Consider the following 14,318-nt stretch of genomic DNA (forward strand, 5'->3'; position numbering starts at 1 on the left):
CTTCCCTATGGCAATCCTTACATGTAATGATATGAAGTTTGCTTCCAAGATATGTATTGTTTTTCATGACAATGCTCTCTGCTATGAAGAATGTTCCACAGATAGACAAAAGGTTTCTCCTGTTTTTACTCAATGATAAGAAGAAAGCTCCCCAGATAAAATATGTTTTTTTTTTCATAGCAATACCCACTGGTAAGAAGAATGCTCCAAGAGTGACATAGGCTTCTCTTTAATTATATTTGGTAGTACTCACTGGTATGAAGAAAGCTCCCCAGACAGATATAGGTTTTGAATGGTAGTACTCACTGGTATGAAGAAAGCTCCCCAGATGGGTATAGGTTTTGAATGGTAGTACTCACTGGTATGAAGAAAGCTCCCCAGACGGGTATAGGTTTTGAATGGTAGTACTCATTGGTATGAAGAAAGCTCCCCAGACGGGTATAGGTTTTGAATGTTAGTACTCACTGGTATGAAGAAAGCTCCCCAGACAGATATAGGTTTTTCTTGTTGATGTTTGATCAGTGAGATTGTTGATGCATCCAAACTGTTGTAGGATTGCTATCAAAATATACATTTTTTATTTGCTATTATTTTTAAATATACATAAATCATAACAAACATTGTAAAGTTTAGAAAAAGTTTAAAAATAATAAATCATAAATCATATCATGTAACAAGATTCAAAATATAAAAAAAAATATTATTTACTAAAGTAACATATACCATTAAAAAAAAGGAACCTTCAAATTGATAGAGCTTCCCATTAATGCATAACAAAGTTTAGTCAGAGGTTCTTTTTAATGACCTGAATGAAAAAGCATAGATATATTACACAAACTATCCTAGTGCTATAGACGTATATTGAAAAAGCTATAAAAAGTTTGACACTGTAATTATAAAACTTGTTAACATATACTAAAGCTTTCTATGACTATTCAGTTCCATGACAATTACAATACTTAAAATAACACACACACAGACAAAAGGACAGACAGGAAGCATGATCCATAAGTACATACATATACAGGCAAAAGGAAACACAGGAAGAATGACCTATATATGTACACACACATACAAGCAAAGGATAGTCAGGAAGCATGGCTTAGGTTAAAAAGGGTTAAAATTAAGATGCATTATTAATCTGCTTTCCTTCAAACAGGAAGTTAGTGTTGCCTATGACCAAAATCATAAACTATACTAGATTTTAATATGATTTTAGGCTATGCCTATGATGGACAGAGCTCATTCTTTGTTTACCATGTACAACCATGTTGCTATGAATGAAGTCTCATTTGGTGAGGAGAATGTTGAGATTTTTGCCTGGGAAAGGGTAATACATATCTACCCAGTAATTTTCTCAATTATTATTAAAAAAATAAATAAATAAATATAAAATCATATCTATTGATGTATTAAAGACAGCGCCTCCACACTTTCACAATTATCCACTTCCACGTTGACAATGATTCCCTTCCTTTGGACCAAGGATGAAAATAGCTAAAAAAAAATATCTGCAAGAGGAAAAGAGGAACAACTGGGAGGGTAGAGCTGATGTAAATTATTCTCATGATTTTAATATCAATATCTAGTTTGAATATGTAAGTACAAAACGAATTAGTAAATTATATTAGTAAAATGTTAATAAATCCATTCTTCAAGGCTACATACACCTAAAAATGTTACCTCCATGTATTCATCCTCTGAGGACTGTTCATTTAAGAAAAAACAAAAATTATTGCCAAGATAAAAAGTTCACACCAAATAAAAAAAAAAGAAAAAAGATTTGTCTCCCTTGGTTGTGATTTTATTGGCTACTGAAAACGCCTGTATAACAATAACTTTTTAAAGACTAGAACAATCATGGTTTAAGGAAACATGAAAGGTGTCAGACATTTAATGGGCTAGCATATTTAACGATTGTTTTTAATTTTAGATCAGGATGTGCGAAATAACCAACTTTGGGCCAGTTTAACCTTCATGAACTGCAATGCGGTTTATAATCAATAAAAAAACTGCCCCAAAGTTGGTTATGCAAGGATAAAATGGTAAAAAATTAAAAACAATCCTTATAATTTAATTTCTAAATAATTCAAGTCAAAATTAAGATTTGTCCCTTCATAAAAGCCTCATTTATTTTGGAATTATTTGAATTGCAGATTGTGGATTTATTAATGCTAATAATCACAGTAACAAGTTTCTGACAAATAAGTTATATTGCCTTGGTGAGAAATAAACAATCAAATTAAATCATTACAATATCAAGAAAAGGCATAACGATGGTAAAATTATTCAAAAAGAATTATTATAATATATTTCAGAAAAAAAATTGTGTTGAATAAATGTTAAAAAATAGCAGTATTTTATGATTCTTTTTCAGTGATAGTTCAATTATTTTTAAAGATAACTTGGTAATACATGTATAAGACAGTTGAAAGAACAAATGTACAGTCTACCTGTAGCATATTTCAAAAATTCATTATATTATAGTAGTTTCAGTTAGCCATGCCAGTCAATTGGCTGTGTCAAATTATATGTTTGTTTAACAATTGAATAGAAATAGAAAAGCACTGAACATTGTCATTTCTGATCTAATTATAGTTTATAGGGCTTAAACAAGGTCAAAATATCCCTACTCCTAAATTTCATACCATTACATCAATATAAAATATTACTAAAGGACTCGATATACAACTAAACTTACTTGGAAAAAAATACATTTCTATTTTTTGAATACAATTGATTTTTCTTCATTATCATTTTATACATTGTACATTAAACATAATATGTTTGTGACATCTGTTTCATACCAAAGTTACAAGTTAAAACTACTATAGCTGCACTTTTTGAATTTTGCAACAACAAAAAATCATGTAATAAGAGTTTATAGACCTAATAATTCTCCTCTTTCATTCTAAAAATGTACCTAGAATTTATTTTAAAGGGAACTCCTAAAATTAAACTATTTATAGATTTAAACATTAAACATTAACCTAATAATAATTATTGATCTGTGTACTTTCACTGTCACTTTCTACCAGCTGGAGAAGAAAAAAAATATCCCATCATGTCTAGTTTGTTTTTATTTTCAAATATTTTGGTCAACATTCTTTATGATATCAGTAGACCTTAATAAAGAAACAGAATCATTGAGTACAAGATGATAAATATCTTATTTTTTCAATCTTTAAAATTCCTTTTTAAGTAATATCCAGCTGTGGAGATGGGTTATAAAAGGAAACTTAAGTAAAAAAAAAAATATCTGAATTTTTTATTACAAATAGAACCAACAAATCTTAAATGGAGATTGCAGTGGTGTATTGGATTATCAGGGAGTGCTCATTAGTGATTGTATCTAAGAATTAACATACAGATGGATCTAATCTGTTGAGACGTTGTCTCTCATCCTTGAAGCAATAAAAAAGTTTAAAGCATTAATTATCAAAGTCTGTATTTCTAAGATGGTGAAACTAACCCAGAGTGACTTACAAAACATATCAATATTTGGTAGCAGTTTGTTATCTATGCATCTATACAGTTGCTAGCTGGCATATATACATGCCCTTTCTTGTCTCTGCAATAGTTTTTTTATTGTACACTGATATGAAACATTTAAGGAGACAGGGACCATAACCAAGCTGTTGATGTCAGCATCTACGTCAGAAAGGACAGATTCTACTGGACATCATACATAGGGACAAATAATGCAAGGACTATTAAATCTGGCTTCTGGTATTACAATACATGTACACTTTACAGCTAGCAAAGAATCAACATACAAAAGAAATCACCATGTCCTTATTCAAGAGGCTATTTTTTTTCAAATACCAGCCATATAAAATTCAGACACTGCTAATTGTAAGGTGATTCATGGTGAAGAAAAAACCCATGGATCAGACGATGCTTTGTTGGTCTACATATACTATATTTCTATATGACAATAGTTCTTTCTGTCTTTAGATCTGTACTTTTGAGAAGACTACACATTAACATCACACTAAAATCAATATGTGAACTATAACGTTTTCTGAACAAGAAATGAAGCAGAATTCGGTGGGGTTTTTGACATACATGAATCAGCTCCTGTCTGATTTTTATAAAGACTCCTACTTAATTTGTGCCAGTCAAAGACTAGAAAAAACACACCACATTTTCTTATAAGAGTGGATGTCAATATCTTAATCACTGACAATAAACACATCTCAAAGCAATGAAATTTTACAACATTTTTAGACATCAATCATTACAACTTGTACCATAAATACTTGATGGTACCTCTTGAATAAGAACAAAAATAGACTCTAGCCAGCTAAGGCACTTAATTATCTGCCATCTTACACTACTGACCATTTTACCGCTACCATTTTGAACAACGATCGCCTTGTTGTTGGTCATATTGCCATTAACAACTGGAGTAAAGCCATTAGGTGTTTTTTCAGAATGACCAACTTGACCGTTTGAATAGTTTTGTGATTTTAATGTATTATCACTGATTTCAATTCTAACTAAATGGTCATTTGTGTCATAAGAAACAGTAAAGCCATTGGCAGCTTTGTCTAAATTGACTTTCTCGCCATCTTGTTGGACAATATTGGTAGTATGGGAATTAAGGGAGCCATAATCAACCAGTACATCTATTTTGGAAAGGTCTATTTTTTCTTTCTGTCAAAATATAACACAATAATAATTTCAATTGAAGCAAATTGATTATGTATGATTGATAAAAAGTCAAGGTCAAACACCTTTCTAAGAAAATAAACCAAACTGAACTTTCAAGCATAAAACCAGAAATAATTGTATTTTGTAAGTGATGGATATATTTTAAAATTTGACAATGAAGAAGTCAAGAATTTATAATCTCAGGCCCCAGCACCACAAAAGTTAAAACATATTTAAGTCTGAGAATATTCTTAAATTCCATTTTAACACCAATCAAAGTCCTTGAAATAAATAATGTCACAAACAGTTGAGAATTTCCTCAGAATACAGTAATTTTTTTAAGTTTTGTGGTGCAGGGGCCAGAAGTCTTGCTACAATACAAAAATTTCTGAAATTGAACTTAAGGAGGGAGACCTAGGGTAAAGGACATAACTCTTGACATCTCTAAAATGCTTGTATCATATTCAATTTCACCAAAGCCTATCAAGCTTTCATTTGAAGCAGAATGAAATCAATCCAAATCACTTTGATGCTTCAATAAGATTGATGTAAAATACTGAATACAAACGTTCCAATGATTTGTAAGAGTTATGTCCCTTACCTTAGGTCTACTTCCTTAACGTAAAACAATAAACTGAACATATCTAAGTAACTCTTAAGATCAAAAATTGAAATACCGGTAAACATTCCACCTGTACATTTTGAACATCTTTTCCCTATATTCCGAAGTAAAGATTTTAAACTATTGAATTCTTATTTAGATAAATACATATGCTACTAAAAACTGTATCAAAGAGACTACCATAAAGTGAATGTTAAATGTCAGAGTACTGACAATAGTATTCTATGAAAATCACAAGGTGTGAAACACTATTACTTACTCTCTCATAAAGGTTCATTGCAAATTAAGACAAGAAAAAGTCAATCTGACAGCAAGTCTTACAGTATAAAATAACAGGACAAACTTGTTAACTTTTCTGGAGGACGAGAAATCAAACATGAGGGGCACTATTACAGTTAAACCTGACTGAACGCAATCCTTCTAGGACTGAAATTTTTGTTTGGTTTAGGCAGGGTTTTGGTTTATACAGGTTCAGAAAAAATCAAAACTGACATGAACAGGCTTCTTACTTTTTACCTCATTGTTCAGTTTAACAGATTTCAGGTTTTATTCATTGTTCAGCTAAAATAGATTTCAGTTTTAATTCACTGTATAGTTTAAACAGGTTTTTACCATAGCATACCTTACTTTAAGGAGGTAGACCTAGGGTAAGGGACATAACTCATGAAATCAGTGATATTTTTGTATCACATTCAATTTCACTAAAGCCTTTCAAGCTTTCCTTTGAAACAGAATGAAATCAATCCAAGTTACTTTGATGCTTACATGAGATAAATGTAAAAAGCTGAATACAAACGTTCCAATGATTTGTAAGAGTTGTGTCCCTTACCCTAGGTCTACCTCCTTAATAAAAGAAATTAAAGAATTACACTAAGACTGCTTTGATGGTCCGCAAAAAAATGCTAACTTGTCATGATCACTACATGAAGTTTGGCTTAGCTTCGTAATGACATAATGAATAACACTGTTTTATACCTCACTATTCATAATAAAGGTTAAAGGTCAAACTTACTGGTTCATCAGGATCTACAGTGATAGATGCCTGCACACCATGATCTGCAACAACATGCTGAAACAAATAAAAAATACATATATCTAAGAATTTCTTCTATCAGTCAAATTTTTAATTGGTCACTAAAAGATTGAATTAATGCATCCTTTTTAATAAGTTTCTAAAATGTTAAGAAACTAATGCATTCATGATTTTGAATCCTCCTGCATAAGGAAGCCATGTTTCAAACAGTTGATACTGAAAGGTTACCTAGTGTAATCAAACCTTGGTTTCTGTTAATGCATGTGTGAGAAACGGTGATTTGTATTGGAAACTTTATTGCATATTTTCATTTGATTCTTTGTACTTAAGTAGAAATAAAATTATCTTGCTTGTACAGTCACTTCATTTGTCTGTCCAAAGAACAAGAAACTTATTGAATGGTTGAAGAATATAAACTATACATACAGTTCCATGTTGGTCAGGCATATCAGCTCCAACATCCTCTGGATCTGTAAATAATCAAAACATGAAGTTGCAAGCATTGTTGTGCTAGGTATACCATTACTCGTACAATAATCCCACAATACAGGAAATTGATATAAGACAGCAACTGAAATTGTTTGCTCTACCCATATAAAGCTACAAATCACATTTGGAATCAATGCATCCAGTGGGAGCCAAGATAATTGTAACAAAAACTCAGAATGACAGAGTAATCAAGGGAACCAAGATTCTGATGGAAATCAAAAGAATGTAATCCAGGGACAAAGACCAGACATGGAAAACATATAAACACAACAAAGAACATAAAGTAACTATAATAATACATACAAAGAAACAAAGGTAAATGAGCAGTTCAGACTCCACTAAAAACTGGGAGCATGGACCAGGTGCACCAGTAGGGTAAATGTCCTCTGCTTTTCTAGAAACACCCTCTAAGTTGTGCATAAAAAGGCAAGTCTGGGGTAGACAAAAGAGGAAAAGAAAAAAATGACACGCTGAACAAATCAGTTTTCATGGTGCAGATGGATACACCATAACTATTCATAGGGTCATGATGACAACCGAAAACTTCTGTAGTGATGACTGCAATCTTTTAAGAAGTCTAGCATGTTACAAAAAGTCTGTGAAGTTACGGCAAGATCTGGCATGATGTATGAACTGTGATATGAACGCTCCATATGCAGGTGCTGAAGGGATGTTGCCACAGATGAAATGAAAGTTGACAATTCTGAATGAAAAGTCATCATGTTTGTCATAAAGTTTGGTCAATAGTCTTTTTTTACCATCGATATCTAAGTGTAGGTCAAGATATGAGGCTGACTTCAAAGTGTCTGTAGTATCCTTTATCTAAAGTTCTTTGAGGTAGCTGCGGTGTATCAAATCCCAGAAACATCGGATTGTTTAACGATAATACATCATCTATATAGCAGAAACTGAGATTAAAGGATCTAGCTGAACAATGTTCTTTCTTTCGGATCAGATCAGCTATAAAGTCAGCCTCATAAGAATGAAGGAATTGGTTAGCAAGTAGAGGAACACAATTTGTTCCCATTGGAATGCCAACAGTTTATTGAAAACCGTGTCCACCACACTAGACAAATATGTTGTCGATAAAAAATTCCAGCATTTTGAAAACACGTTTTTCTATATAATTGGCAGATGAATTGGAATTATTATTTACAAAGTATGAGGAATCTCTACCAAGATCTATATAACTGTATATAGATGTACCATCTTTTTTGGAGAAACAATGATGTATAATGTTTCTGAGTCTGGATTTTAACTGAATAAGGGAAATAGAAGTATTAAGTGTTAAAAAATCATAGGTTTTAATGCTATTATATTCTGATAATAATCTTGAATTGAGGGCCTCCAGAAGATCTTTCGAATTTTTCAGGATCCACACTGAATAAATACCACTACGGGAGTAACAAGTGTAGTGGTAGGACTGGAGACCCTATTTGACAGCTGTGAGTGTAGAAGTTAAAAGTTTTGAAAGAGGTTTGGTGGTACATTTTGCTATGTAGCATTATTTGTATGGATTCTTGTGTAGTTTAGGAATCCAGTACGTAGACGGTAAATCACAATCATCGTCTTTGGTAGAGAGACCAAGAGAGAATAGCAGAGATTTGTGATTTTTCCACAATCTCTTCTTTGGAGAGTGTAGTGGCAGTATAAGTCTTATCACTGCTATTACATGTATATTTATGCGTCTACCTTTGATAATAAACATTAGATATAATATGTTTTGCATACAAAAACAATGTTGTTTTGGGCTTTGTCTGCTGGTATGACAACATATTTATTATGAATAGTAGACAATGTTTTTGCTACATCTGGGTCTTTGAAAACCGATGTAGCATTGACACTCGTTGACCTACAAAACTTCAAAATTAAAAGACCTCATGGCCTTTACCCACTCTGACAGAAAATCAATGTCTTCTTGTTCTTGTTTTATCCATCTTCTTGTGTAGTCCTCCACAGCATCCATAAGAACTTTAAGTTATACCAATTTATGGAGTGACCTTTAAAAAGGACCTTACGCAGAGATTTGTTTTCAAAGATGCTAAAATCTCCTGTAACGACATGACCGGAAGGACCATATTTGAATGGAGAGTTTTTGCAAGAACAGTCAAGAAGTCCTCAATCGCAAGATTCTGCAATAGCCTTTTATAATTGAAAATTTTGAATGCAATAGGTGAAGTTTAGGAATATGAAATATTCGGCATTGATTTGTCCTTTAAATATCGGGGAATTATGTTGTTACGTTTGTGTGATGGAGGATGTTGATAATCAGTAGTGGAAGAAATGATGTTTTTCTACATCTTGACCTTTTACACAAATTGGTTAAAAGAATATCCAAAATGATGGCAACAAGTCTGTATAATGATGAGGTAGGTTCAGAAACAGGAGTGTCAAGACTTGTTTTGTAAAGGGAGTGTAGTAGAGTGAGAGGTATAGAATAGAGTTTAGTACGAATAAGATGAAGTCCAAGAGATTTTTGTATGAAAGGAAGAAGACCATCTATGGAGACATCATACATCTTAAGTGACGTATAGCAGCAATGGCCATGACTCCTTATCCGTCTTGAATTTTTGTCAAATAAATTCATTACATTTGTGTTATTGCTATATTGGCTTGAAAGGTTTCCTATACTTTTGATGTTGTCATTGCACCTGTAAGGTATTGCAGAACATAGTCTGCATATCCAGTATTTCTCTCTTTCACTATGTTAATTTTTACTTAGGATAGGACTGTTCGTTCTATGGCAATTTTTTTCAAGAATACAAACTTTCACAGAGAGAATTGAATGATCTTGCTGATAGAAATCTTGATAAACCGTCTGGAATTTGGTAGTATTATTTTCTGAATGATGACCGCATATTCATTTGTTTAATTGTTCTTGTGTTTCACTGACATATGCTAGAACGCATAAGTTACATTCTAATCCATAGATCAAATTTGTCGATTTGCAACTTAAGTCACTGTGACTTCTTGTGTGAAAGGTAGTGTTCATAAGGGTACTAGTGAAGAAAGAGTCATTTATTAGAATGTTGCAAGTTTTGCAATTTTTAATTCCACATTTTGATATAGTACAATGTGGTTCGTCATCGTTGTGGTCAAAATAAGGGTACAGGTTCACATAATAATGAAATTTTTACAGCACAACAAAAAAAAAAAAAAAAAAAATCATTAGTCAGACACCATTGTTTAGGTGTTTTTGATAAAATAACAGTTGGTAAAAACCTTGTTGATTCAAAAATGCATCTGTTTGATTATACAAACTAAACACATTGTATATGGGAGGAAAGATATGCAAGACTATCGACAATTGATCAATTGATTAAAAGATAACCGAACCATATTTCAAGCACAGGTAATGGTGACCTTGACCTGACCTACTGACTTAATAATTATTACATTTCTTTCTTGTTAGTAGAATTTTTTTTTTTTTATCAAAATCCATCATGGTAAACTGTAGCTCTTAAGATTTTTATCCCTTTTTTGCTGACCATGGTACGCAAAAAAAGGTAGAAAAGACCATACGAGCTGTTCCAAAGCTAGGTAGATTGAAGTTATGTGGCAAAAATTATGGAAAGGTGGATGAGTAAAGATAGCATATAATAATATAAACGTAGACTGTGTAGCCTTATCAAAATCTTCTTCCAGAATGAGTATGGAGTAAATCAGCAAAAGACATTACTAGAAGCTAGACAGTCCCTTAAATAGATCAAAACTATGCAATCAGTAAATTGTAATGTAAGTCATCTTGACATCAAAGAATTGCAAATTGCATAAAACAAACACTTGAAGATAAGTAAGGTCATGTCATGTCACATTCTACAAATCAAAGCTGACGTAAAAACAGGAGCATCTGTTGGTCTTCCAAGGTTATCTGCTTAACATTTTGACACTAGAACTGATATAGTTTGCAGAAACATTCTACCTCGAAAATCAACGTACTTTCTGATGTAAACATTCGACCTCAAAAATCAACCTACTTTCTGATGTAAATATGGAAACAGCCTTGAAAAATTCACTTTCACTTTCACTTTCAGAATGAACTACATTTTTCTCTAACTATATCAGGAAGTGCATGCATAAATGGCAAGGTTGAATTTAATCTGTCTAAAATTCCAGATAATTTCTTTGAAAATCTTTTACAACAGTATTAAAGACTTGGATAGTATAAATTAAGAATCTTTTTTATTAAAAAAAAGAGATTTTCTTCCCCCACAAAAACGAAGAAGTTATGAAATCATAATTTGCAGTGGTAGTAAATGCACATAAAGTTAGAAATCATTGCCATTTTTCATACATTTAAAAAATGTGCTTAGGTTGTAACAGCATTGACACATACTAATGGCGGAACTTTCACAATGACAATACTGAATGTTTCTGAATGTTGCAAGTTAATACATTTTACAATCACAATGCTGATGCAAGATATCACAAAATTGTTTCAAAACAACAAAATCACATTTATAATGACAGCAAGGATTCAGTTCTAAATTAGAAGTATTTAAATAGATGTGGTATTTTTTCCATAAAAATTATACCATTAGTGGTAAATAGCATCTAAAGTATTCAGAACTTACCTGGTACAAGGAATAAGAAAACTATCAGTCCAACCCCTGCAGTAATAATACCAGGGACCACAAAGGACCAGCCCCATGATTTAGTTACAAAGGCTCCAGCAATCAATGATCCCAGAATGTTGCCCACTGATGTATGAGAATTCCAAATGCCCATGATTAAACCTCGTCTGGAAGAAAAATCAGTAGTACTCATTTTGAAGCCAGATGCTGTTTGGCAGATACTTTTTGAGAGATGACAATTTTCATGTTTCACATATTTTAGCAGACTGGTTAAAAAAACACCAAAATAAGTACAATATATTAACTCTTGACCTTAAATACTTAGTGGATGACCTTAAGCATCCACCAAAATTAGAATCAACAAAACTGCATACTTTTCTGCATCAAAATTGTAAAATTGAATGCCTGCCATACGGTATATGATCAATATGCTAGTTAAGGTGATGACTACTCCAGAGACTGCTAATTCAGACTTCCTGAAAACATTTTTGAACTATGCATAAAACCCAAATAACTTTATTACACTGAAAAATACATAAACATACAACCAAAAAGATCAAGAATAATATCCTGTTGTGGAATGAGTAACATATAAAAGATGCCCAAGTTAACCAGGGCATAAAAAAGATGCCCAAGTTAACCAGGGCATAAAAAAAGATGCCCAAGTTAACCACGGCATAAAAAAAGATGCCCAAGTTAACCACGGCATAAAAAAAGATATGCATACTAACTTTCCCTTTCCAAACCAGTTGCCCACACAAGTAACAACACTTGGCCATCCTGATGACTGTACTAAGCCACTAACAACCTGTAAAAGGAAACATCAGTGTAGATATATTGAGGTTTTCAGGACAAATGTGCTCACAAATTTTAACATCAATCAAGCGGATGTTCTGTTGCAAGGTGGCAGGTGAAATTCATGTTAATAGACAAATGAACTTCACAAGTTATCATAGGCAAATCAACAAAACTAGGATTTGAATGGTGAACAAAAGGAACGTAATCCAAGCTAATTAAAGCTAAAATTATTCATGAAAATTTAGAAGAAATCCAAGCCATTGTTGTTGTTTTTACCCTTTTTTCAGCTTTGTCACTTTTTTTTTCATTTTCATTGTGCTGCATTTTTTTAGGTTATGTTGACATGGTATTTTTTTTTCTGTTTTCTTGCCTTCTCTAAATGTTAATGATAGTTTTTTACCAATTTGTTTCCTTTGAACTTGCACTCTGATTTAAAATAAAATTACAGTTTAATGAATTTTTTTAAAATTTACAATATATAAATGGTAGATGTTTTATTGTACTTTAAAATTATAAAAGACACAACAAGGTTCGAAACAAATTCTAAGTTCTAAATCACTGAATTAGGACAAGACATAATAGTACCGACTAAGGTTGAATTACCTGGTACAAGTACTATCATACTCGTACATAACAATTTCCTGATTATAATCATTTTCTTTAAATAACTAAGGGTAAAAGGGCCGAGATAAAGGCCATCCTTTGGGATTCCAGAAGATCGCTATGAAATTCAGGGGTTCAAATACATTTTCAAGAGTGAAAAGAAATGGACCTTTTTGAAAGGTCAAACAGTAGAAATTGGAATAGTCTCATTCAGAGTAAATGTAAAGTATGGTGGATCAAATACCTAGATAAATGAACTTCCGATGGTCCGGTATCAAAAATTGGGGGTCCCAGTCCTCAGAACAGTGCTAAGTACAACCCCTTAAATTTAGACAGACAGAATGAAGGACAGACAGTCAGACAAGGTGATTCCATTATATACCACCCACTTGTTGTGTGGGATGCATTTAGTACCATTTTCCCTTCTAGTTCTTTTTTACTTTTAACTCACCTGTACTCCTACATAGAAATATATGCTGTGAATATCAAAGAAATAACCAAATCCAAAGGCAGCTGTCATCAAACCTACGCTAAACATACCACCAGACAGGAAGTACCTCAAGTTAGTCCGCTCAGCAAGGTGACCACTGCAACAAAAAAATAGTAAGGGTTAAAATAATAAGCATTCATAGCTGCTTTAATTGACATACCTAGAGACAGAAGTCTATTGAACAAGATGAACACATAACCTGATAATAGTATCTTCAATAAAGCCAGTCAATATATCTCACTGTAACTTACATTGATTTCTTACTTTAGAGAAAAGGATATTTCTATTTCATCAAAAGATGAAATAAAACATCATTTTACACACTGTAAATAAAAAGGATTAGTGGCAAGTAGGGTGTCCTGGAATTGTATTTGTATCACCAAAAAATTTTTTTTTAAAAGAGAAAGAATTAAACATCACCTCAAATAAGATTTCAATGTTAGCAGAGCTTTGTTAGAGAGCTAAAAATCTTATCCTCAGTTTTAAAGGCTTTTAAAACAGCTAACAATTTTTATATTGTCTTTAGTTTCCTTATGTCAGGTCAAAAAACATCTCAGGAATACATAAGCAAAACAGTGTCAAGAATCAGAAACAAAGGATACAGAAATAAACACTCTGCCCTGTAGTGAAGCAGATCATCCTGTAGTAGACAGAGATGGATCCATAGATTTTTTAAGGGGATTTTAAGGCTGTTATTTGCCCATTTTTGCCCAGATTTTGTACAAAAATAACAAAATTTAAAAAAAGGGAGGCTTCCATCCTTAGGTATAATTCAAACTACTGTAAGTATTTCAACAAGAACGGAATATACAGGGTAACCCTTAGGAAAAAATTGCAATAAATAGAATATACAGGGTAACCCTATGGAAAAAATTGCAATAAACAGAATATACAAGGTAACCCTATGGAAAAATTTGCAATAAATAGAATATACAGGGTAACCTTTAGGAAAAATTTGCAATAAATAAGATATACAGAGTAACCCTATGGAAAAATTTACAATAAATAGAATATACAGGGTAACCCTTTGGAAAAAATTGCAATGAACAGCTT

The 14,318-nt window shown here is 32.3% G+C and overlaps 1 protein-coding gene across 8 annotated transcripts in view; it reads right to left on the minus strand.

The window, feature by feature from the left end:
• LOC148616526 (glucose-6-phosphate exchanger SLC37A2-like) overlaps positions 1 to 14,318 on the minus strand; it is a 35,406-nt gene that overhangs the window by 9,787 nt on the left and 11,301 nt on the right. For 2 of the 8 annotated variants that reach the window (XM_088583639.1, XM_088583641.1), the window contains exons 5-11: positions 13,227 to 13,362; positions 12,106 to 12,182; positions 11,375 to 11,541; positions 6,738 to 6,781; positions 6,291 to 6,347; positions 4,336 to 4,659; positions 466 to 558 (exon numbers count right to left, since the gene is read on the minus strand). In XM_088583639.1, coding sequence (XP_088439765.1) covers positions 466 to 558; positions 4,336 to 4,659; positions 6,291 to 6,347; positions 6,738 to 6,781; positions 11,375 to 11,541; positions 12,106 to 12,182; positions 13,227 to 13,362 — 898 coding nt within the window. Of the gene's footprint in view, positions 1 to 465; positions 559 to 1,683; positions 1,708 to 3,368; positions 3,405 to 4,335; positions 4,660 to 5,333; positions 5,373 to 6,290; positions 6,348 to 6,737; positions 6,782 to 11,374; positions 11,542 to 12,105; positions 12,183 to 13,226; positions 13,363 to 14,318 lie in introns of all 8 variants that reach the window. The other 6 variants (XM_088583644.1, XM_088583646.1, XM_088583640.1 and 3 more) reach the window with 5 other exon arrangements.

This window comes from Perna viridis, chromosome 5 (genome assembly GCF_037379345.1).
Source record: "Perna viridis isolate PV_CMFRI_1.1 ecotype Kerala chromosome 5, ASM3737934v1, whole genome shotgun sequence".
Classification (NCBI taxonomy): domain Eukaryota; kingdom Metazoa; phylum Mollusca; class Bivalvia; order Mytilida; family Mytilidae; genus Perna; species Perna viridis.